General features: G+C 45.9%; 3 protein-coding genes and 1 long non-coding RNA gene across 4 annotated transcripts; 3 read left to right on the top strand and 1 right to left on the bottom strand.

Moving 5' to 3' along the window:
- Positions 1 to 1,606: 1,606 nt before the first annotated feature.
- On the bottom strand, positions 1,607 to 7,375 carry LOC123052094 (DNA-directed RNA polymerases II, IV and V subunit 9A). Its single transcript, XM_044475176.1, has 4 exons — positions 7,213 to 7,375; positions 7,014 to 7,089; positions 2,081 to 2,239; positions 1,607 to 1,903 (listed from the first exon to the last, which is right to left on the bottom strand). The coding sequence occupies exons 1-4, from the start codon at positions 7,239 to 7,241 to the stop codon at positions 1,823 to 1,825; spliced, it is 345 nt and encodes a 114-aa protein (XP_044331111.1). The 5' UTR covers positions 7,242 to 7,375; the 3' UTR covers positions 1,607 to 1,822.
- A 72-nt stretch (positions 7,376 to 7,447) lies between these two features.
- LOC123052092 (protein FAR1-RELATED SEQUENCE 5) lies at positions 7,448 to 13,122 on the top strand. Its single transcript, XM_044475175.1, has 6 exons — positions 7,448 to 7,633; positions 7,714 to 7,856; positions 8,061 to 8,163; positions 8,753 to 10,606; positions 10,695 to 10,750; positions 12,829 to 13,122. Exons 2-5 carry the CDS (start codon positions 7,726 to 7,728, stop codon positions 10,743 to 10,745), a joined length of 2,139 nt encoding a protein of 712 aa, XP_044331110.1. The 5' UTR covers positions 7,448 to 7,633; positions 7,714 to 7,725; the 3' UTR covers positions 10,746 to 10,750; positions 12,829 to 13,122.
- Positions 13,123 to 17,746: 4,624 nt separating this feature from the next.
- LOC123049009 (E3 ubiquitin-protein ligase At3g02290) lies at positions 17,747 to 18,600 on the top strand. The gene has a single exon (XM_044472019.1). It carries the CDS (start codon positions 17,860 to 17,862, stop codon positions 18,382 to 18,384), a length of 525 nt encoding a protein of 174 aa, XP_044327954.1. The 5' UTR covers positions 17,747 to 17,859; the 3' UTR covers positions 18,385 to 18,600.
- Positions 18,601 to 18,894: 294 nt separating this feature from the next.
- Positions 18,895 to 22,285, top strand: LOC123049010 (uncharacterized). Its single transcript, XR_006423421.1, has 3 exons — positions 18,895 to 19,159; positions 20,081 to 20,982; positions 21,256 to 22,285. It is a non-coding gene; the product is annotated as an uncharacterized lncRNA (long non-coding RNA).
- The last annotated feature ends 2,816 nt before the right edge of the window (positions 22,286 to 25,101 follow it).

Below are 25,101 nucleotides of genomic sequence, written 5' to 3'. Positions count from 1 at the left end.
GGAGGGTTGCCGGGATGGGGTGGCGATGAGGCGCAGGGATTGAGATATAATTGAGGTGGTTTGTAATCAGCTTGGTCCGTCCCTGTGATTTTCTTGGCTTCAAGCTTCAAACAAATCCTTGCCAAAATCGATGCCAGGGAGGCTTGGGCACCGGCCGCCTCTATGACTTCCTCATGAGGTTCCGGTTGATCGTGGCCATACGGTAGTTATTCATGTGACCATGGTTCCTCATTTCTTCCCGCCTGATTGAGGTCAGATGCTTCGGCCTGATCCTCTTCAGTCAGCGCCGCCAAGCCGGCGGCTCCAGCTTCGGGTGGCAGTGGCACCCGCCTGATCATGTCGAAGATGTCAGCGGCAGCGACAAACGCTCTTCCGAAGCTGAAGATGTCGCCTAGCCAAAGTAGCATTCTCACCACTGCCTCGCTGCCCGACCCTTCCGAGAAGCCGCGCGCGCCCAAGTACGTTCCTCTCCACTCCAGTCTACCCGTCTCTCGCCTCTGCTCTTTTCTGTATGCTCACACATGCAGCTCAGCTTTTTTTTTTTAAAACTCTTAACACAAGCTTCCAGAAATAAAATTCCCATCAGTGAGCCAGTCAAGCCCACGTAAAGTGATAATGTGAACATGCATGGAGCATTGTGTTTCTTAGCTTATAACAAGATGTTCTTTGCCTGGTGCTTGGTTTTGGTAAATTGGCATCATAGTGTTATTACTTGGCAATCCACCAATGGCCAGTTTTAACTTGTGTTATGATAATATAAAAGCTCTATAGTCGTGGAAGTAAAAGTTGACTGATTTGTTGACTGTCTGAACCTCTATTTTTACACTCTTCATTTGTAATTTTAGTGTTATGTACGTCTGTTGCACTGGCTGGGTACAGTATGTACACTTTGGAAGCTCAAGCCATCTGTACTACTATTATGTTGTATTAACAAATCTAGCATCAGTTTTGATGATATAACGAAAGTAAACAGAGATGCTGATGTTTTTACTTAATTCAAAAAAATTGTTCTTGATTTTTGTTTCTAGATGAAGTAATGCCTCTTTCCCTACTAATAAAGTCATTAGTGCTTCTGACGGTACATCACATAAATTGCCCTCAAAATTGCAAAATCTTACCCACCAATGCTACCTATAAGTGACAAAAAAATCACGCAGGGGAATCCCGGCCCCCGCCTTGGCCAGCCCACACAGTAGGGATCTCCTATACTGCACGCTGGAAGAAGACGAGCGCGGCCGTTTGGGCCAGTCCATGTGCGGGCAGCCTGTTTTTAAATTTCGTTTTTTCCCTTTTTTTCTTTTTTTCTCTCCTTGTGGTACTTCAAAAAAGTTCCTAAAATTTAAATAAATGATAATTTTTAAATAAAATATTTAATAAATCATAAAATGTTCATTTTTTTTTAAATGTTAGCATATTCAAAAAAGGTTTGAAAGTTTGAAAACAAATGTTTGGAAAATAAAAAAATTCATGATTAAAAAAAAATGTTTAATAAAGTGTTAATGAGATTGAACAAATTGTTCGCCAAAGTGTTATTGGTGATGCAGCAAAATGTTCTCATGGCCATTGGAGATTATGTTCTTTCTCTCCCGTTGCAACACACGGACCCTTTTGCTAGTATATATTATATAGATCGAAGAGAACAAGCTCAGAAGCAGTAAGTTCACATTGATGAAGTTGCCCTAAACTTCGGAACACAGATACCACAAGCTAACAAGTTAAGACAAACGCAAGTCATGAGCAACACAGGGCCAGTCAAGTTTCAGTGCCAAGAACGAACACTCCGTTCTGGGGAGGGCTCCCCCCTTGTCAGTCAGTCAGTCAGTCAGTCCCTCCACCTGTGGCCACAGGTAGGGCTGCAGCAGATGAAGTACAGGGTCAGGCCAAGCTCTCCCTTCGTCGGGGCCTGCAGATCAGGGAGCGACATAAATCGAAATGTACATCAACAGAAAAGGATGCAGGAAAACAACACATGATCATGGTTTGGTATTACTAACATCAACCTCTACAGACGGTACTTGCAACCCTTAGCAACAACTGCAGAGACAAACAACAGGGAGGTGAGCAACGCTCATTTACAGACCTGGAAATAAGCAGCTTCTGGATAGCCACAGTTGTAGCATTTAACACTTCTGGTGCGTGGCAGAGACGCATCAGCAGCTGCGTCTTTTAGGGTGTCTTTAGGTTCATCAGCAGATTTCCGAAGAACCCTTTTGTACACACAAGTATCAGTAGCAATCTCCTGTCAGTGGTTTCAGCATATGTCAATTATTAGTCAGTCTATGCGAAAACTCATGATAAAAAATTATAAGATGTTAAAAGGATCAAACATTTACAAATTAAGCGTTTGGGAGACGATCCCCTTGTCCTTTCTCCACACAACAACAAAAAAAAAACTCAACCATCACCACACAAAAGAAAACATCTTGTGCACATAACTGACAGTCACCTCAGTTTTGTTCTTGTAAGGAGCAACTCTTTAAGTGTTATTTGTTTCGTCAATCTTTATTTAAAAAAATAAGAAGCAAATTTCTCCCTTGAGTTTGAGATTTGAAAAGGATATTAAAAGAAAACAATTGCTTAATTATAGCATTGATTTCAGAGTTTGTATATTTTGCTTTTTATTTAATTCAAAAATTAGCCACTTTGGTTTCCATGCTCTGCTCCCATTTAAGGAAAAATAATTTCACATTCTTCCTGAAAGGAAGGGGGGATTAGGAAAGTCATGTTGATTGCTGCTTTCTCCAGACCATCGGGAAAAGGGATCAGGGATATTCAGCAGGAAATATATCGAAGAGTTAGGTCAATTTTGTACCGAATGTGTTTTTGAGTATATACCGAATTAGTATAGCTATCCTTCATATGGCACAGCAATCTGGTTTTGCTTCACGGCCGTATCTCCCCTGAGTTGAAAGAAAAGATAGAAAAACTTTCTTTTCAGAGGCTAATATCAAGATATGTTGTTGTGGAAACATTATTGGCAAGATAAAACGAGTAAGCCGACATGGGAGACGCGATCCCCTTGTCCTTTCTCCACTCCCCCACACAAAGGCGGCTAGGGTTTCTCTCTCTTTCTACGGTAAGGCTGCCATTTCCTTCCATCTCCGGCAGCCATCTAGGCGTGAGACGGAAGGGAACTTGGTTCGGAGCCAAGATTCAAACATGAGGGGCGCGAAGAAGAAATTATAATACACTAAGGCATAATTCCTTCATCCTTAAGGTACAACAAAACTAAGAAAGGGCAACCAGCCAACGGGAGACATACAGCGTGTATGACGATGGGATCTGCACACTGATGACAACTCGGCCTTGAGGCCTCTGTTCAGGTCACCGTGGGGCATCACCCCTATATAGGTTATCCAATCAGTAAATTAATCTCTTCTCATGTATGCATTATACACGGCCAACAAAATTAATCCATGTGGTACGGCACAATTAATCATTGTTGGGGAACTAATTAACCATACTAGATGAACTAAATTCATCAAAAGATGGCACTGGTTACTAGTGTTAAGATGTGGATATAGATTACCTTTAATCTAGTGTTTGATCAAGACACAATAGGAAGAATAGAGACGGAACGGGCCTGGGGTTAGCACCGTAGCATGATAGTGCTGCAGAATCGTCCATGTATCCTCGGCCTTCGGCCTTGGCGACTCCATGGACCAATGAGATCAGAAAACCAAAGATCGATCGATGTATGATCTGAGCCGCTGAGCAAAATGTGGCTCTAGGTCATGGGCAGAGTAAACGGAAAAAACAGAAGGCATGCATACAGCTCAGGTCAAAAGCTGAAGGGTTTGATTATAAGCCTTAAATCACATGGGCTTTTTTGGTTGGGCTTCAATGCATATGGCTCAGGTCCATGTAGTCCATGTATTACTAATACTAGCTAATTGCCAATGCGTTGCAACAGGAGCATACACATTCTAATGGTTACATCAATCATGTCTAACATATACATTTAGAATACTCATGTACATTAGGCTGTATTGTCGGTTTGATGTACCGTTAAATGATTTCTCCTCTTCCACCAACCCATCTACCTCTCTTTCTCTAAAAAACAAAGACTTGACCTTGAAGAAACAGACCCAGTGTGTAGAGGGAATAGAGGGGAGGCGTGCGTGAATGGGTTGTAGCGGACCGGTTTCCCCCTGGTTTTCTTGGTGCGCTACGCATGGGTTGGAGGCAGACGAAGATTGAGCGAAATGGGAACGTTATGCCTTTTTTAGGTAGTGTAGAGTAGATGTAGAAGTGTAGATAGACTGATTTGCCGTGTATGGTAGTGGACCGGCTGGGGTTGCAGGAGACAATTTTTTATTGATGCTTGATTTACTTTTTATGGCAGTGGATCTGCCGGGGAGACACGTGAGTGCATCCTAAGAAAGGAAAGAGATTTGATTGAATCGACACTTACAAAACTGGATGGGGTTGCGGTCAGTAAAAGGAAATAGAGAATCATGGGAAGATCCTTCGGTAGGTGGGGCCCTGGGGGGATGAACGATGTACAGACTCCCATTAAATAGTAGAGATTCACAGTCTAAATCCAAGTTTGGGGGATTGAATCACGCATCTGGTCGTGTGAAATCGCGAGCCAATCCAGATTCTGAGCGACTCAGTTTTCTTTCAAACTCGGCCATCCATCTATGCTCTATGGTAGATTATTAGCATGCAGCAGTTGTATTAATACCCTAAATTCATTTCCATTGGTGCTGGTCATCTGCTTGTGCTTGTCTCCCAATCTCATTTTTTGTCTCTCTAGCGGCTTCGTCGGCTTGTAGGCCACCGGCAACACGTACGCCGACCTTGACGAGTGTAGACTGCCAGGCTCCCATGCATGGTCATCCCGAGCAGACTCTCCCTTGATACGAGTGAAGCAACAGCCATCAAACATTGAGGGGCATCCTTGATACGTTGCACAGGTTAGCTACTAGTATGAACACTACTAGATTAAATAATTAGATAGCTTGGTAGCTAACTCTCTAAATCTTATATTTATATAACGGAAAAGTCAGCCACTGCCCTACCAAAAGTAGTAAACCTACAAGGACGAATGCTCGTGAAAATCGGACTGGCCCTGGCTGGGACCATGGAAATGAAATCGATCATGAGAAGAAGACAATTAGATGCAAATATTGCCTTCTTATTAAATGGGGTGTTTACAGACTGAAGCATCACTTGGCGAGGACTAGGTTTAATGTTGAGCATTGTGAAAAAGTACCTGATGATGTTCGAAAAAAGTTCTTCAAAATTTTAGGGAATCCAAGCAGAAAAAAATGATGCAAAGAAGAGGAAGTTCAACTTAGAAATGGAGGAAACAGATGCATAAAAGAGAATACTCCAGCTGACAACATTGAAGATGAGGCTGTGACAAATCGCTTCGCTAACAAGCGCAATGCTCAAACAACATATTACATAAAACGAAGAGAGAGAAGAGGTTTGCACCCAAATTTGCCGGGTCCTCTATAACAATTCTATCTCATTTTAATGTTGTCAAGGATTCAGAATGGCAAAGATGATTGAAATATACAGTAAAGGTTTTAAACCTCCATCATATCACAAAGTGAGGGTAAAATTTCTCAAGCTGGACGTTAAGAGAACAAAGAATTTGCTATCTGAATTCAAAGAACAGAGGAAGAAGACAGGGTGTACAATAATGTCTGGTGGCTGGACGGATAGAAAGAGAAGATCCATATGCAACTTTTTAGTGAATGGCCCAAAAAGTACGGTCTTTCTCTCCTGTCAATACTTCTGACATTTCTAAGACAGCCGACAAAGTGTTTGAAATGTTAGATGATATTGTTGGGAAAGTAGAAAAAGATAATGTTTGTTTAAGTTGTAACAGAAGATGCAGCTAACTATAACGCAGCTGGTGAGTCGTTGATGGAAAAGAGAAAAAAAAAATGGACTCTGTGCAGCTCATTGTATTGATTTAATTCTTGAGGATTTCACAAAGAAGATCAAGACGCATCAGAAAACAATTACAAAGGGCCAAAAAATCACTTCCTATATTTATTCTAGAACAATGGTGCCAGATCCCAGCAGCAATCCTACCTAATTGGAGAGTAAATCAAGAGATCTCACAGTGGAATCAAGCATTTATAAGGCCAAATCAAGAGGGCCATTGATTTCATAGAGTAATTGTATCTGTAGATATTCTTGCCATCATGGTAGAAATGGGGAATAAAATCATAAACGCAACCTAGCCACAGCCCAGCTTATATAGGCGGGGTTTTAACCTTCAGGTAAGTGGGATAAACAGAATTAATGACAACTGGATGGCAAACAGTAAAGGGAGGATCTCGGCTGTCGAGCGACCCTACTAGGAGGCCCAGGCGGATTTTGTAGCGGAGAGGGAGCGAGCCAAATGGCGCCAATTGATGCCAATATGGTGACATTCGAGGAGACAAAAAACGCCATATTGGGCCTTGCCCCCCTTGAGAAAGCCGTCCCCGACCTCGACGGCCGCACGGGGCACAAATGGGATGAACACCTATAATGTGAAAATGTCGCTAATCGACTTTTCTCCACCTATGCAAGACCTTTGTAACGAATGTTGACTCAATTTAGAGTTTCAATCCCTCAAACTGAGTGTGGGACAATGAGTTGATGCAACCAAAAAAAAACAGAAAAGAAAAGAAAAAGACATGGAGGCCGCAATATGACAGACTCGGAGTTGGCGCTTTGCCTCGGCAGCCTCCATAATATTATGGAGCACGCTCCATACGTGTTATGTCGGCTGCCAATACGGCGACTCTGCTACAGTTGCTCTACCAGAACAAACCAACAAATCACAAACTTATCAATAACGTGCCACCAAACCTTAATCCCGTAGCCACCATCAGTCACCGGATCACTAAACCTTGACTAAACCCACGAGTTCAACCTAACATACCCTTCCAGATCAGCACCGCAAACCCCAATCCCCAACCGAACCTAGGGTTTCGTCCCGAGGATGAAGAACCAAATCCAAACACAATACAATTTCATCATCTGGCACGGGACAAGGCAACCACCTGGTGCTGGCAATTCGAGCAGGCGTAGAGGAGGGTGTGCATCTCCTTGTCCTCCTGCGGATACAGCATGTTGTCGCTGCAAAAAAAAAAGACGCAGCAAAAATACATTTGAGATTAATAAACGACCATTAATTAGATCCTTGGATCACCGGGGAGGAAACATCGGAGACGAATGCCAAGGATGGATCTGTCCGCTCACCATTTGCTGCAGAACTTGAGGGCGCTCATGGCGACGGCGATGTCCTCTCCTCGCCTCTCTCTGCCTCTCTCGCCCGCTGCTGTCCCCTTGGCTTCGCTTCTCGGGTTCTTCGGTTTCGGCTGTGGGGGGAGAGAGGCTTATGACGGGCGGGGTCCACGGGCCGTGGGCCCATGTATCAGAGTGAGCACGGAGGGGGAATGGGTGAGCCCATGTGAGATCCGGAGCGTACACGTGTCGGGTGTCGGATGAGACCACACGAGGCCACCTACCGCGCCGCCGCATCGGATCCCAGCACCCCCTCCCCATCCCCACCCCGCTCATCTGCTTGGCTCCAAACCCTAGCTCCGATTCCCACAAATCAAGAGGTTTTCCAAAATTCGTACGAAATTTCCTACCGAACCACTCGCCGGCGCTTCCCAAGGTACAAATTCAACTAATTTTTTTCCCCATTTTTCCGGCGTCTTTGGTGAATTTTCTTCATATGAGTGTGGCCGCCGGCAGGGTGGTGATGCCATGATGCACATGCTGGTGGCCTCGGATGGAGGCGGAGGGGAGATGCACCCGTACGCCGCCGTGCCGGCGGAGCAGGAGCTGGAGCTCCACCGCGACAACGCCGCCGACGACAGCCTCGACGGCCACGTCCGGTACGTGCTTGCCCAAGTGCTTCCGCTATCACTTGCTTGCTCACCGTTGGTGATGCTATCACAGTTTGATGCTGATGAAACAAACAGTTACAGTCCATTTGTTCAAGTTCAGTTGCTTTTGCTTCTCGTGTTGCAGAAGTGGCTTCAGTTCAGCTGTATGTTTGCACTTAACATCATCCTGACAACTTTCTGCTATTTGACTAGGTGCCTGCGATGTGGTATATCGGGTAATGCGACACCGCATATGCGACGTGGCCCTGATGGCCCGAGAACTCTTTGCAATGCTTGTGGCATCGCTTACAGGAAGGTGAAACCGCAATCTTATGTCCTGAGTTAATCATCCTATAATCGTTTTCTTGTGTTGTGTATTCTGTGAGTCTTTTCGCAACGTCAACCTAACTCCTAAGAGATATTGTAGTAGCCAGGCAAGAGCTAACATATGGTTAGCCAATTCCAATTTTCCGTAACGGTGTTATTGCTGCTGTTTTTATAGCAAGTTTTATGCTGCGTAAGAACTACCCTTCCCCTTGAATGCTGAAAGTTAAACTTCTGGGAATTATGTTAAAATCAGTGGCTACAAGGAACCGTGTTACCTGTAAGGCTGTAACAGTTCCATGTGTCTAGTTGTTTGGCTTCCTGCTACCCTTGTGCAATTTTAACACGTTTCCAAAAAGGAATTCCTGATCCAGTGTTTAGTGTACCATGTTCGAACACCTTATGGCGCTTGGTACCAGTAAAAAAAAGAAGCAGATTTGCTGTCAGTCTTGAAATTTAACATGTTGGCCCTAGCATGCTGATATCTTTGCCATTTTCATCCTGTTTTGTGTACAGATAAAGTTCTGGTACAATTAAATGTATTTTTCCTTTTACTGAAGTTAGTATGATTACTTCTCCAGGGTAAAATGAGAAGAATGATAGAAGCTGAACCACCTATAGATGAGGCTTCACTTGCTAAGCTTGTTCCTGAGGTGGACATGGAATTTGAGAGCGAGGAAAAAGCATATGAATTCTACAATAAATATGCTGGGCATGTTGGCTTTAGTGTTCGAAAAAGCACGTCACATAAATCTTCTGAAAATATTACCAAAGTAAGGACTTTTGTATGCTCGAGAGAGGGTTACAACAGGGATAAAAAATCGTTGGAGGCAAAGAAACCAAGGTTGGATACAAGAATTGGCTGTCCAGCACGGCTGATCATTAAAGTCACACCAGAGTGTAAATACAGGGTCACTGATTTTAAAGCAGAGCACAATCATCAGCTGGCCCCTCCTTCGACGATGCATATGTTAAGGTCACAAAGGATATTGACAGAACTTCAGTCTGGGGAAGCAGAACTGTCAGATGATTCCGTAGTGACACCAACCACAAAAGCAACTGGTGATCTTGTTGTGAGACAAGTTGGTTTCCTTCGAAGTGTTTCTCTCCTCCCAGCAGATTACAAGAATTATCTCCGGTCAAAGCGCACGAAGGCAATGCAACCTGGTGATGGTGGAGCCATATTAAAATATTTGCAGACTATGCAAATGGATAACCCCTCGTTCTTTTATACCATGCAGATTGATGAGGATGACAAACTAACCAACTTCTTTTGGGCAGACCCAAAATCTAGAGAGGACTTCACCTACTTTGATGATGTACTATGTCTAGACACAACTTACAAGATAAATGGATATGGCAGGCCATTGGCATTATTCCTTGGTGTGAATCATCACAGACAAACAATTATCTTTGGTGCAGCTATGCTTTATGATGAATCATTTGAGTCATATAAGTGGCTGTTTGAGAGTTTTAAGATCGCAATGCATGGAAAAGAACCAGCGGTAGCTTTAATAGATCAATCAATTCAGTTGAGTAGTGCAATGGCAGCCGCCTGGCCAAATACTGCTCAACGAGTTTGTGCTTGGCATGTATATCAGAATTCTGTTAAGCACCTGAATCAAGTTTTCCAAGGTTCAAAGACATTTGCAAAGGATTTTAGCAAATGTGTCTTTGGCTACGAGGAAGAGGAAGAATTCGTGTTTGCTTGGAGAACTATGCTAGAAAAGTATGATCTTAGACATAATGAGTGGCTGTCTAAACTGTTTGACGAAAGGGAAAGATGGGCATTGGCATATGATAGGCATATATTTTGTGCTGACATAATAAGTTCCCTTCAAGCTGAGAGTTTTAGTAGCATTTTGAAGAAATTCTTGAGCCCTCAACTGGATCTGCTATCCTTCTTCAAACACTATGAAAGAGCAGTAGATGAGCATCGCTACGCTGAGCTCCAAGCTGACTTCCAAGCTAGTCAAAGTTATCCAAGAATACCCCCGGCCAAGATGTTAAAGCAAACTTCCCATACGTACACACCAGTGGTGTTTGAGATCTTTCGTAAAGAGTTTGAACTGTTTATGGACTCTGTGTTATTCACTTGTGGAGAGGCCGGAACAACTTCTGACTACAAAGTTGCTCCTTCTGAGAGGCCCAAGGAACACTTTGTTAGATTCAACTCAAGTGATAACTCTTGTATGTGCACTTGTAAGAAGTTTGAGTTTATGGGTATTCCATGCTGTCACATGTTGAAGGTGCTCGATTACAGAAATATCAAGGAGTTGCCTCAAATATATCTGTTGAAGCGATGGAGAAGGACTGCCAAGTCTACAGATGAAGACAGCCAAGGCCATGCAGCAAACGATAACAGGTCATCATTAAATGTCTCTGTACCTTCTGCAAATCACCATGGGCTCCAAAGCATCAATGCAAGGATTCAAGTAATTAACTCTCAACTCTCACATTCTTATGTGGAAAATGGATTTCATTTATTCATTGTCGCTGATATAAGTTCTTGATCAAATGCAGGACACACCGCTTTCCAATATGCATGAGAACCCATTTCATAGAAGCTCCTAATGAAGGTACAACAACATGATTTAACATTCTTCATGTACTAAAATGCATCTGCAGTGCTTCAACTTGCATGATGCGCTCACTTTAGTCTTCTACTCTGAAATTGCACAATTGACTCCTGCGCTTGCTAAAGGGATTCACCGGAGGTCCAAATTGTGTTGGGCTAGTGTTGACTGTATACTCCCTCGCTTCCGGTTTAGAGGGCTCAAATCTGAAATCTCATCAACCAAGGTCGATGGTTTGAGTGGAGGAACGTATCTCGTACTTTACAAGACTACTCAAGCTTTAATCTACATTAGCTACGGTGCATGCATGTGTGGCCACTAAATGAGTAGAAATGGTTACATGCATTGGTCGGGGTTTTTTTATTCTTGCATGCATCAGTTTAATGCGCCTCGGAATGTAAAAAAGTGATGGAGAGAAATGAAAGTTGGACTAACAAAACGAAAAAACCAAGAAAATGAGATAGGCCCAATAAACCGGAAAGGAGGGAGTATGTGACATGTAGATAGTGACCACATGACATCCTAGTTGGCAGTGCCTGCATGCCAGCGAATCTTTTTCATCTCTCCTGTGCTCATCCAGATACAGGCCTTGAGCCCAGCACCGACAAACTGCCGCCAATCATCACCACCCTACCCCCCTCTACGCTCTCGCTGCCACCATAGGCATGCGTTAGTGTAACAACTTTGTATGGCCACAATTGGCACCACCATTTCTAGCGCCACGATAGCTGTCCAACCAAACAGCACCAGCAAACCTCTATCAAAAACTAGTTTTTGGAAACATTCGGAAGCTTCCCAAATCAGGATAGCGCATAGTTTCAAGCCAAGCCACATACTCACGCATCAAAGAACTCATTCATGGTTAGAGAAGAAACTAAAGGGGAACAACCATGAAACCAAGCAAATCCACGGACATCATCTCACATAGAAAACCTCAAATAAATCTGTCTCTGAACCGATGGGGGGAGGAGAAATCAGAGCCAATGCCCCATCATCCACACATACATGTTCTTCAGTGTAGAATCTCTGCATATTCAGGACAAGAGGAGGAGCACGACCCGATGGCTGAGGTTGTATGGACACAGGCGTGGACACAGGCCTTTATGGTGGCACCTTCTATGCTTCTCACAGTTTAGACTGCTGCAGCTCGGCGTTGTGGCCCATGTGCGTACCAGGAGAGAAGCCGTCATCTGATCCCATCAAAGAGACATCAAGGAAAGGAGGTGCCACTGCAATGCACAGGGAAGGCACTGAGGATGGCCCTGTGACCATATATGCATGGAAAAGCCGCTGTAAGAGGAGGGGCCGCTGTGCCCTATGGAACGTCTGCAGGATGACGCAGCCTAGATGAGACAGGTGGCGGATGGAGGGAGGTCACAGTCGGCGGGTGTGGCATAGGGGTGCGCCAAGGGACCAGTGCTCTAGCGATGGGGCAACATGGCCTCGCCAGCGTCCGGCTTGAGGCCGTGAGAATACTCAGGATAGAGAGAACAAGGAGTGTGACATGTGGGCTTATGCTGACTAGGATGCCACGTGGATAAATTCGTTTGACCATGTAAGGGGTCAGGGATAGCTCGACATGATTTGGACCATTAATGAGCCCCTTTGGCAAGTTTTAATGAGCTAAATGTGCATTTTGATTTTTGAGAGTTGGAGCACCAACGTGAGCTAACCGTGTGAGTTAAGGGATCGCTGATCTGATGCACGTTATTTGTTTCTCTAAGCTGCTCAAGATGGACTATGATAAGCCAAGTCTTGATCTCTTGTTCATCTTGTCCACTTCATCATAATGGAAAATGAGTCATAAATGAGCTCGTGACAAAATGTATTTCCTAAATAAAATATCGCTGGCTACCGTCATTTTCCTTTTCGCTTTTTGGTTGCCGAATGCGATTCTCATTCTACTCTTTGAGTACCTCCGTCGAGGTACGATTTTAGAAGTTTGTGGTGACACTTGAGAGCACCATGGCTCTTTTTGGTCAAACAGTTTAACTTCAAACCTAGATATATCCCCATACATTCGGCATGCCTCCGATACTGTTGTCCAGTACATTAATTTGCTTACTCCATTTATCATGCAGGTCGCTTCACCGCACGGATGATGATTCCATGTGTGCCTTGGCAGATGTTATAATATTGACAGTTGAAGCAGTGAGAATATGACAGTGGGGAGCTCCCCTTCCCTGAATAAGTTTCTCAACTTGTAAATTATGCGGCTGTAGGAAATTTTCAGTTTTTGAGCCGCCCATCCTTAGCTTAGTCTAGATTCTGATACTGCAGTGGAAATAATTCAGAAATTTTGTGGGTCGTGTAAACATGATGTGACCATCCTAGCCCGTTTATCCCAAGCAAAAATAATTGTTCAGCCAGCCCAATCAACTTGTCAATCTAGCAGCTCAAGCTTACTGCACATGAACAGGGACTGTTTTTGTGCTTCTGCGGCTGAAACTTGTGCAGACAGCCTAGCCTGACCGCTCAATGCTCATGATCTACGAAGGGCTTCAGTGTGATGCAGATCTGGTGGGGTTTCACCTGCAGGTGAGCTGGGCAGCTCGTGCATCGATGAAACTTCGGAAGCAAGGCAAACCAGCTTTGGCAGTGGATCGATCTCAGCCGGAGGAGCTGCCGTTAACTCTCCAGTGGACATCGATGATCAGGCCCTGGTATGCCATCCTGTCCAGAACTGTATAATGCAAGCAACATGATATCGTGTTGAATCGCATTATCTGGGGTTGTTGGTTCGGAATGCGTAGTTGCATTATCTTGTGTTGGAGAATGGTGCTAGCATGTGTTTCCTTGGATGCTGAAGGAGATTTCCTGCTCTTGTTTTCTTCCATCTCTTGTCTTCTTCATAATTAGGGCCCCTGGCCTGTCAAAAGAAAAGGATTAGGGCCTTGGTACCTTTAAAATAAATTTTGGTTCTCCGATGTTTTTTATCCTTTAAAATATGATTGTTACTCTGCCCCGAATATGTCTAGTCAAATTTTCAAAACATTAACCACCTTTGTTTTTTCAAACCATGCAGGAGAACTGCATGTATAATTGTATATACAGTAGATATAGACAAAGAAAAAAAGTACAGTACATCAGTACAACACACAGTATGTTTTTTAAAATTTATAGGGTTTTTATTATCTTTCTGTGCTGACTAGACCAGCACGTGTGCGGAATTACTAGTCCCTCTCAGCACGGATCCGTACTTGCTAGTGGCTGCCGTGCGGCTGCGACCGGGACGCCGCAACCAACTGATAAAATACCATGTCTGGCAGCGCCAGCGACGGTCGACTGGTCTGGTGGTGCTGCGACGACGTTGCTGGTGTCGGCCCTGTCTGTGTGTTGTCTTTCGTTGGCCAGACGTATGATATGAGCAGCAATCCACGGGGACAGGACGGCCGGTGTTGGGCGAAGGCCGTCTATGGCTGCAGACGGCGCCATCTATCTCGGGGAAGGGGGACACCCACTCAGCTTTGCTCGATCTGCTCTCTACCAGTGCCTTCGATTTCACGCTGCATTGGAGGCAAAATCTAAGAGCATCTTCAACGGCCGAAACAAAAACCAGATTCCTTTTTTGTTCTTTTGAGCAAAAAATAAACAGCTTCAACAACAGACCAAAGTCTGCATGGGGACCAAAAAGTTTTGACTATAGCCTAAATTTGCTAGAAATTGGTAAATATACCAATCCACTAAAGGCGGACCCAAAATGGAAAACGTTGTAGCGGGAACCCGAATCCCCTCCTGACACCCACCGGGATGCCATGGAAGGCATCCCGACGTGACCGTTGGCGCGGCCCGTAACCGTCACTCCCGTGCTTCCCGCCACCGGTGGCAAGAAGTCAAGCATGTCCGCCGCTTAGGGCTTGCGTCGCCACCACCCGTCGTTTCGGCCAACGAAGAAGAGCCGCAGGACCCGCCATCGTTTGAATTTCGTGTTTGAAATGTGAGAGATTTTGAGGTATTGCGTTGAGTGGCCGGCACCCCACCAGATTTTCATGGACATTCAACACCGTATATTTAATGATTGCCGATGGAGTTGCCCTAAGGGCAACTCTAGCGGAGTCGCCATACTGACCCAATCGTCATATGGCGATTCTAACAAAAGAAAAAACACTCTAGTAGATTCACCATACTTGTTAGAATCGTCATAATTTATGAAGTGTACTCTGTTTTGTGTTATGGAGCACGCTTCATACACGTGTGGAGGCTATCAATATAGCGATTCTGCTAGAGTTGCTCTAACTCCACGACAAACATTATTGAGCGGGATGGGGAGACCTTGTGTAGCTAGAGACGTGAAAATCATGAGACATATGCCATCTCGAGCACATGCTCTACTGTTATCTGAGTAACTCCATGCATTCGGTAGATTGTTTGTTTGACAAAACTAGATATCAAAAAGAACTTTTAACATAGTACAAATTTATATTTAATTAGGTACCTACTAAGTTTTTATATGTTTCTTTGAGTTATATTAGGGTCTGTGTCCTGCTCAGGGAGACGAGACGGCAGCGGCTCCTTGAAGATGGAATAATATTCTCCCTGCCTAGCCCCGGTCCCGGTGGTGTGTTTATAGCATCATCGGTGGGCGTGTGGAGGTGTGTCTTCGGTGGATCTTTCCATGGTGTATTTGCTTGGATCTGGTCGTAGTTCATCTGCATTCATGTGTCTTCGGGTTGGATCCTTCCAATCTAAACTACTCTTCAACGACAGGGTTGTTGTTCTGGTGCGCTGGTCCTATGGGGGCCTTAGCACGACAACTTTACAACTGTTTACTACAACAAGTTTTGCCCGGCTTCGATGTGGGAGGGGCGATTACGGCGGCGCCTTCGGCTCGCTTCAGTACTTGTAATCTTCGCTAGATGGTCTACGGATCTGGATGTAATTGATCATTTCTGGTGTTCATTGTACTGTCATGATTGAAGATAAATAGATCGAAAGTTTTTCTAAAAAAAAGACTATATACTACTCTCTCTCTCCATGTGCATGGTAATACGTGTCTCATTTATATCATAAAGATCATAGTACTCCCTCTGTTCTTTCTACTCGTGTAAAATTTGGTCAAACTAAAACTACACAAATTTTAACCAAATTTATATCAAAAAATATGAACATCTACAATACTAAAACTATATAGTATGAAAATACATTTGATGGTTCATCTGATAAGATTCATTTCATATTGTGAATGTTAATATTTTTTAATATAAAGTTAGTCAAACTTTACAAAGCTTGACTTTGACCAAACTTTATATGCAGACTAAAAGAAAATGGAGGGAGTACAAGTCATGTACCCACCGATCTGGCAAAACTTGAAAGACAACAAAACACTAGCCTTTACACAAAGGAACACCAGCCAAGAACTAAAAATATAATCAAGACCGAAGAATCCTTTGAGCTTGACACTAACGTCTGTCACATGCCTCTAGCACCACCACAACAGCCATCAAAGGAAGAAAAATGATGGATCACCTTCACCCCCGAGCTCGATGCGCCTCCATCGCTGGTATGCAGCTTTGTGAACCTCTAAGGTGGCTCACCAAAGGCGAAACCCCGGACACGCTATCGAACTCCAAATCTGGCACCCCCATAGGACTAAGACGCCGGAGGAGAAATCATACATGTCATCCACAAACCACAAAGTCGGCACACAACCCACCATCTTCCAGATGCCAATGATGCAGACAATAAATTGCATCCACTCCTGGACTACCTGCCAAGCTCCGCCTCGGTGCTGGAGCAAACGTCGTCGCAACGGCGGAGCCCGAGGACACATGTCCACCACGAGGATGTCGTCGCTGCCACGTCATCCTTGCCCAAACAGACTGATTTCCAAATTCATCCCCAACCATAGAACCTATCACCTCGTCGAAGTAGGATCTGAAGAAACTTTATTGAGCGCTGCCATTGCCATCGTTGAAGCCAAGACAATGAATAGCCTAAAAACCTAAACTATGAGAGTAAAAAATGATCCACGCGCGTGGATCCGGCGACCCCCCTCACCACCGACGACCGAGGTCGGCAACGGAGGAGACTCCTGGCGGTGATGAGGTTGCCTTTTCTTTCTTCGAGAGTAAGAAAAGCAAGCGAATAGGTGTCTCCGTGACCCTGGGGACAGAGCGTAGAAAGACTATATAGTACTCCATCCGTCCGGAGAAATGGATAAAAATGGCCGTACTGTAGGTGTTCTACATCAATTTTGTAAGATATATACCATACATCAAATTTCGTAATATTTAATTTGATGGGGTATGGGTAGAATAAGGCAAGGAAAGTTTTGCCTTAGTTGAGATTTTGATAAGATTGATTCAGTTGATTGATTTAATGCAGGATGTGATTTTAAGAAAGTATATCCACTTGATTTAGATTATTCTAAGTTAATATATTTATGTTTGTTTTTATTTTGTGCGGTATTGGTTGGGGTTATAAAAAGAACCTATCTGGGAAACAAAGGGGAAAGGGGAACGTGGGAGGAGAAAAACGGATAGGAGGTGGAGGCGACAAAATCAACTCAGTAGAGATTACCTCGATGATTTCACAACTTGGGCATACATGCGGTTTAGTTACCCATGTATTTCCTTCCTCCGAAAAAGCTTGTCACAAGCTTATTCCTCAAATGAATGTATCTATCACTAACTTGGTGCTAGATACATTTATTTGAGGGACAAGCTTTTCCGGACGGAAGGAGTAGTTCTCTCAGAAGTCGTTGTACTGATTCTAAAAAAATGGTTGTTGTACTGTGCGTTCCAGTGCAAAGATAGTCCACGTCGGATATGGTCTTGCTTAGTCTATAACTTTGCAAAGGACACCTTGGACTATTGTGGTTTCACTAGATAGTCCTCGTGCTAGCCCGCATGATGATCGACCAAGGTACTTCCACCGCGGTCCGGCTTCGGAGAGGGAGGGAGGAAAGGAACCTAAACCGGATTCAAAGCGCCAGAATCGGATTCCAACCCTTGGATAAATTGCCACCGATCGGGCCTTCCAAGTGCTTGTGCTCGGCGGCCGTGGAGCGAGGGAGTCCGAGGATAGGTTGAACTAGCTAGAACTCTAGAAGGCCCGTACCGCTGGTTCCTCCGTCTGGTCTGCAGGGTAGAAGACGAAGCTCGGCCAACCAGATGGGGTCCATCCTGTGCTGCCTGTGCGGTCCCGACGACGATGACGAGGCGCCGGGTTGCTGCGCCTGCCTGCCATGGCCAGCCAGAGCGTACACACGGGTTGCGCCGGTTCCTCCCGAGGCCTCCACCGGCTCAGGGCAGGAGGATCCATTGAACACCTTCCGCCCCCCTCCTAGGGCTCTACCTTACGATGATCCTCGGTTCAGACATCACACGGAGAAATCTATTCTGCTCGGAGAGAGAAGCAATGCTGACACCGGATCGACTCGCGATGGTGATGAGAAGGCTGATGGACCGTCAATGGAAGCTCAGCCGGGAGGGGGGAAACCCAGGGGAACTCAAGTCTGTGTTGATTGTGACGAGGATGACTGCCCGATATGCCTTGAGGAGTATGACTACGAGAATCCGAAGATACTGCTGCAATGCAACCATGATTTCCATCTTGGTTGCATCTACGCGTGGATGGAGAGAAGCCAGTCTTGCCCGGTCTGTGCCGTCGTAATGGTGTTCAAAGAGGACCAATGACCATGCTGGCTGCAAGCCTTTACACATGCTAAGACCCACGATAATCGTTTAGTTGTGTATATACACATGGCGTCGATGAAATCATGTCACTAGCCTTTGGCCAATTGCGGGGTAAAATTTGGTGGCAAATTATACCAGCAGAGTAATGACCTTGTTGTAGTCTCTTTTTTTCCTTTTTTGAACTCTTGTTTCTATTTCTTAATTAATGAATGAGACAAAGCTTTTGCATCTGTTGCCAAATAAAATGATGTCGCTAGATTGTTTGCTGAAACTTCGCTGCTAAGATTCGAGAGCGGCGTTACTGGTAGCGGTAGCATCTGGACATGTTATCCTAGTCCTAGGTCCATCTCTAGGGATCTGGGCTAGAGGGTCAGTCTCAGCATATACGGGTGTAAAAAAATGCAGTGATCTGACGCTATACTGTAAGGAACAGTGATGTACGGTAGCCCGCGGGCTCGTTTTTTGAAGCTCAGGTTAAGGTGACGAGCCGAGCCGTGGCTCGCCTCCGTAATGAAAAGTTGTGCGGAGGATCAGAAACGTATGCGCGCCGTCTGCTACGAAAACATCGCCGTCAAGGTACAGTGAATGCTGACCGGCGGATGAAGTGTAGGGCAGCAGAAACATCTCGGTCCCCATCTACTCAATTGAGCCCTTCTCCTCCATCCCCTCCTAGCTCGATGGCGGAAGGCGAATCAATGGCGGCGGCGAGCAGTATGGCGGAGTTTCCAGACCTACGCCACAACGGGCTCGAATTTCTGCTGGATCCGGTTGACAGGTAATTTCTCCACTGTATTATTCTAAGTATTCAATTCGATCCGAAGACGCGCGAGCAAAAAAAGTCAATGGGTGGTCTTTGATTTGTTAAACATGCCATAGGTTCCAGAGAGGTCATTGCGGATGTTGAGCAGCCAGATCCATTGGTGTTGACGTCTGTCGAGCCGTCGGCACCGGCACACGCCGACTCGTTGTGTGCGGGTGTGGTTGGGCAACTCAGCTGCGCTGTTGAGCAGAGAGATTCCGCTGGCAAGAGGAAGCAGTAGCCAAACCAGTCCGTCAGAGTCCACCTTCCAGAGGCACCATGGGTGTTCTTTCTCTCTGGATCCATGGTTTTTGATTTTCAGCGCCTATGTCGATAGATGTCTGGGGGACATTTTTACTACTGTCAACTAGTTGATCCCCTGATTTTGGTCGTCATCCATGCGTGTAATTAGCATCCCTGTACATAGTGTTTTGTGGGCAGATCAGGACATCCAAATGTGCTGATACACAAAAATCACGCCCCCACTGTTATATGTAAAAGGATTGCATCATCTCAAAACTGTGAATTCAATTTTGGGTTAAGAGTGAAAGTGCCCCTCCGGATAGGGCACCCTTGTCCAGGTAGAGTCACTCTATTAGAAGAAACAATCAGGAGGTACGCTGATAAACCCTCAGACAATGTAGGGGATGAGTTTTGACTCACTTGGGGAAGCATACGATTTCTATAACCTGTATTCTTGGGATCTTGGATTTGGTATACGATATGGCAAGAGCCGGCTGAACGTCAAGCGGACAAAGTGTATGCAGGAGATCGTTTGTGGATGCTCGGTTAACACTTAAGACCTGAAAAAATAATTAAGATTTGGCATATTTTTAACATATTGCTTGCACGGGAATTCATTTTCTAAATCTGACACAGAGAAAAAAATTATTGTAGGGGAAGCCTGAGCAACAGAATAACCGGTCTTGCCAGTGCGAATGCAATGGAATGATCAGATTACTTAGAGCTGCAGACAATGATGGTTCATTGCTAACACCGGTCAAGCCACAACCATTCGTTGTCTCTTACTTGCGGTGAGAAAGTTCATTGGCCATCGCACAAGCACATACTCCCTCTGTACCGAAATACTTGTAGTTGGGGGAACTTGTACTAGTTTCCCCCAACTACAAGTATTTCGGTACAGAGGTAGTAGATGTGTGCACAAAGGATTTGGTGAAGCAGCTTAGGGCGAACAATGTGAACTTGAACAAGGTGTACAACATAGTTGGCAGCTTTTCGGCTCAACCCAAAATGTGCCTTTCACAAAGCGGACGCTGCGCAATCTGTGTGGCCGGATAAGTCGAGACCAGGCTGACGATGATGTAAATAAGACACTAGCTGTGTTCAGAGAGATGCAGCGGAACGATCCAGAATTTACCTACCGAGTACAAGGTCATGAGGAAAGCAGGATCAAGCGAGATAACTATGTTGTTCTATGTGCAAATTTTAGATCAAGCGAGAGCCATGGAAGTTGCAATCAAGACGGAGTTACCCGGGACTGTGCACACCTACTCGGCGGCCCTGATGGTACGGTCGGCGGCGCGCGTGGATGTTCTTCCTCCACCGACTCCCTCACGCACCCCGGTGGAAGCTGCCCCATAGTTGGGTCAGCCGTTTCTCCACCATGTCCCTCCCAAGCTGAAGATGGTCTTCCTCCCCTGCCTCCCTCGAACACTGGAGCTGTTGTTCGGTCGCCGTCCACATCCGCAAGGCCCCCATCAAGATCCTCCAAGAATGAAGGGCCCCAAGAGGAACTAGCTGCAACTACGAGTGAAAGCCACATCAAGATCCTCACCAAGGTATTCCCATCAGAATTATGGAATTGTTCAAATGCTAATGGCCTAAAAAAAATTCAATTACACATGCTTTAGCCTCAAACGGCACTCAAAGATGTAACCTGTAAATGCTTTAGCAAATACGTATCTTTTATCAAATGCCACTACATGCTTAAGAATTACTCTGAACTCCTGTAGTGTGAATTGCCTATGTAGTGTCTGTTTTCAGAAAGCAACCTTGTTTATGTGATGGTTCAGTGGTCAAATGATATTATTCTTGACTAACTTGTTTTGTAGAAACAAACGATGCTGCAGGCACAAGTCTTAGAAAAATGAACAAGGCGGTATTGGTGGTTTGTTAGAACTGAACCTTTGAATCCAGTGAGAACCAGGATGCAGGTATTTTGAGTCCAGTGAGAACGGAACCTTTGAATCCTTTTTTCAGGGCACTGTTCAGATTCTTCTGATAGGGCCTAGTTAGTGCTAAAAGCATACAATCATGTTGGGGTACTTGTCAATTGTCATAAAGTTCCTGTCATGTCAATCCATTCAGAAAACAATTGCAGATTTATGCAGCTGATCAGACCGTAAACTTTGCTAATTATTCGCAGAGCGACAACTTGACAGCTTTCTCTTTCCTTGATCATCTCATTGCAATTGCTCGGGAACTTGCACAACATACAGTAGATTTCTATCTCGTATCTTACTCTAGTTTTCTATATGCCTTCTTAAAGCTGCTGGGAAATTGTCAAACTAATAGCTAACTTGGAAAATAGTAAGATTGGAATCAGTATAATGCCCGACGCTTGAGGGGGAGACCGGTGTTCTGAACTTAATTGCTTTTCGCACCTAACAGGTAAATATGTGAGAAGTTTAACTGTCCATATCAATCTTAGTCATACTTGTAAAAGTCTTTTTGAGGTAGTAGCCATATTAAACCACACATCCTTTTCACTTCAAGAACGAGTGCAAACCTTTCAAATTATACAGCAGCCGATAAAAAGAAAGATATACACGAGTTAAAATATAAGATCCTACTACACTTCATTCAAAGCTCTTCTGCTAACTAAACTGCCTTTTGTGAAGACATAGTATAGTCAAGCATTCATATGGTGATTTCCAAGTACAGAATTAACTCTGAATTCACATCCTAGAAGAGAAACGATCTCCAAACCTCATGCTCTAATTAAATTTGGTTTGCACAAGTAATTATTTACCAACTGGATTCAAATATGTGAGCATGGCCATCTGTCTACAATATTTTCGATTATGCCAATGCATTAGTTCTATTGTTCGTCTCACTGACAATCAACCTATTTCTGTTTTGTGCCAGGCAAGTCTTCCAAGCAAAACAGCAGAAAGCAAGAAACTAAGCAGTAGTTTGTAATCCTGTTGAGTTTACTGAATGGGCATCATTGTTTACCGAATGTTGAGTTCATCATGTTTCAGAATTTTGAGGGTTCTCTCACTGTACACTGAATCTTGTGTCTTTCCGAATGAGCAAGAAAGCAAGCAAAACGTTGAGTTTACCGAATGTTGTGTCTTTTTGTACACTGGCTAGTAATCATCGGCTATAGATACACTGCTGTAGTTTATGTCTTTCTGTTAGACAAGCATCATCGGCTGCACTATTACTAGTGGTGCGTGGGTTATGCAGGCTGCACTAGATTGGTTGATGCACTAAGGGCATCTCCAACGGCAACCCACAAAAATCCTGTGGGGGGGGGGGGGGGGGGGGGGGGGGGGGGGGGGGGGGGGGGGGGGGCAGTCCACGGATGCGGAAGGACGCCATCGAACCTTAGCCGCATACATTTTCACAACAACTCAAACTAACCGGAAGAAATTCGATCAAATCGGGCGAATTTTGATATAAACAAGGCGGTTCATCGAAGCTAGTATAATTTGTACATAAAACCGGACGATATTTTCGCCTGCTGAACTAAAAATCCTAACATAAAACACTAAATTATCCTATACTTGACGGTGATCTCGTAGGCCATGTCGGACTGGCTGGCGGCTCCTGCTCCGTCATCGGCGCCTGATCCGGCGATGGTGGCGTCGTCGGGCTTCGGGCGACGGAAGGTGGTGGCGTCGCGGCAGGGCTTCCCGGCGTCCGCCTGATGTTCGCGGATGATCCTCTCCGCTTCCTCCTGCGCCGTGCGAAGTGTGGCCGCGGTCATCGAGGACGTGGCCTTGGGGAGAGGGGGCGGTCGTTGGAGGAGGCGTCATTGGCTGCGTTGATCTCGGCGAGGGACCATTCCTAGCCGTACCTGGCCATCTCCTCGTCGAGGTGGTGGAGATGGCGCTTGGTCTTCTCCGACGGCGTCACCGGGTGGTCCAGGCCCCAGGCATACGCCAGGTCCAGGTCCGCTGCGATGTGTGGTGGGGCCGTCCGAGTCCGCAAACATGGACCAGCGCGTGGCATGGCGGCTGTCCCGCCGGCGCTGCTCCTGGCCGGCGTACTTCTGCGCTGTCATGGCGCTTCGGGAGGACGAACAACTGTCGCCGCTGCCGAGGTAGTAGAGAAGGAGACTGCGCGCCTTGGGCAGGGGCAGTGGCGCGCGGAGCTCCTCCTTCACGAAGCGCCGGGGCGGCGAGCGGTGCTCCTCCTCACGACACACCGGGGCAGCGGCAAGAGTAGCTCTTCCTTGACGTGGCGTCTGTCGTGGTACTAAGACTGACAGTAGAATAGGGGGGTAAGTATGGAGAGGCAAGATCCTAGCTATGGCGAAGTTGTACACACGAGTTTTACGAGTTCAGGCCCTTCTCGGAAGAAGTAACAGCCCTACGTCTCGGAGCCCGGAGGCGGTCGACTGGATTATGTATGTGTGTGTTTACAGGGGTACGAACCCCTGTGCCTGTGGAGGGGGGTGGCTTATATAGAGTGCGCCAAGACCCCAGCCAGCCCACGTTACAAGGGGTTTAAGGTACATCAAGAGGGGGGCGTTACTGGTAACGCTAGTAATAAAGAGACATAATGACCATTAAAGCTATGATGTACTGTCCGGCCGTTGCAGTGCGGAGTGGCTTCAGATCTTCTGGCAGTCGAGTGACAGTCTCCATGGTCGAGTGACTTCGAGTCTTCCGAGTGGAATGCCTCATGGTCGAGTGAATGATGACTCCTCTTCGAATGCTTCTGGTTTTAGGGTGAAGTCCTAGGGGAGGGTGACTAGGTCAGGCCTATGACCCTACCCTAGGTACATGGCTTCATCATTAGCCCCCGAATGGTTCAGGGTTCGAGTGGAGAAGGAGTTGATAATCTCTCTGATTCAACTTTTGCGCTTCGGAAACGTCTTGTCTAGGGATCAAATGAACGATCATGATGACTTCAACTTCTTGTTCAGTCGCCTTGATCCATTCTTGGTTTTGTCGAGTGAACTTTCATTGTTAAGCTTCGAATGTTGATATGGAGAAGATCTTCCGTCTAACAGGTTGCTCTGTCGCCCGCGGATCTTGCGGGATTCGGATTTTTGGGAAGCGCGCGGGACGGAGGAGGCCGCGGCAATCGGGCTGGATAAGGCAGGGCCGCCTCGATTTCCGCGCCGCCTTTTTCGCCACGTATCGCTCGCGCGACTGTTGCGGGATTTGATAAGATCGCCCGGGTCCACAAGTCAGTCACTCGGAGGCAACCTTATATAAGGCGTCGATCTAGGGTTTTTGAACAGTGCGCTTTCATTCTGCTTCTTCCTTCTCTGTTTTCTCCACCGCATCTCCTCTTGCCCCGACGCCGCTGCTCCGTTCGAGTTCCGTCTGGCGAGATGGGGAAGGAGAAGACGGTGGCACTGGAGCGCGCGAAGAAGGCGACGGCGAAGGCGAAGGGGAAGAAGTCCAGCCGGGGCGGATCTTCCTCGAGGTCCGGCCTGCCGCCGGGCTGGATCCAGGGCGACTGGATTCGCTCGGTGATTCGTCAGGACGACATCGACGACCTGGTCGAGGGGGGACTGATCCCCCACGAATCAGCGCGGCTTCGGGGGAACGAGACCGAGCCGCAGCCACAGGAGGGTGAGTGCGTTCTCCTCGCTACTCACGTCGACCGCGGGTTTTCCTTGCCTCCCCACCCTTTCTTTCGAGGTTTCTTGAACTTCTTTGGGGCGCAACTCCACCACTTTACCCCAAACACCATCGTGTATCTTGCTGCTTTCG

The sequence above is a fragment of the Triticum aestivum genome, chromosome 2D, assembly GCF_018294505.1.
Source record: "Triticum aestivum cultivar Chinese Spring chromosome 2D, IWGSC CS RefSeq v2.1, whole genome shotgun sequence".
In the NCBI taxonomy this organism is placed as follows: domain Eukaryota; kingdom Viridiplantae; phylum Streptophyta; class Magnoliopsida; order Poales; family Poaceae; genus Triticum; species Triticum aestivum.
This window is presented reverse-complemented; position numbering and strand designations above follow the sequence as displayed.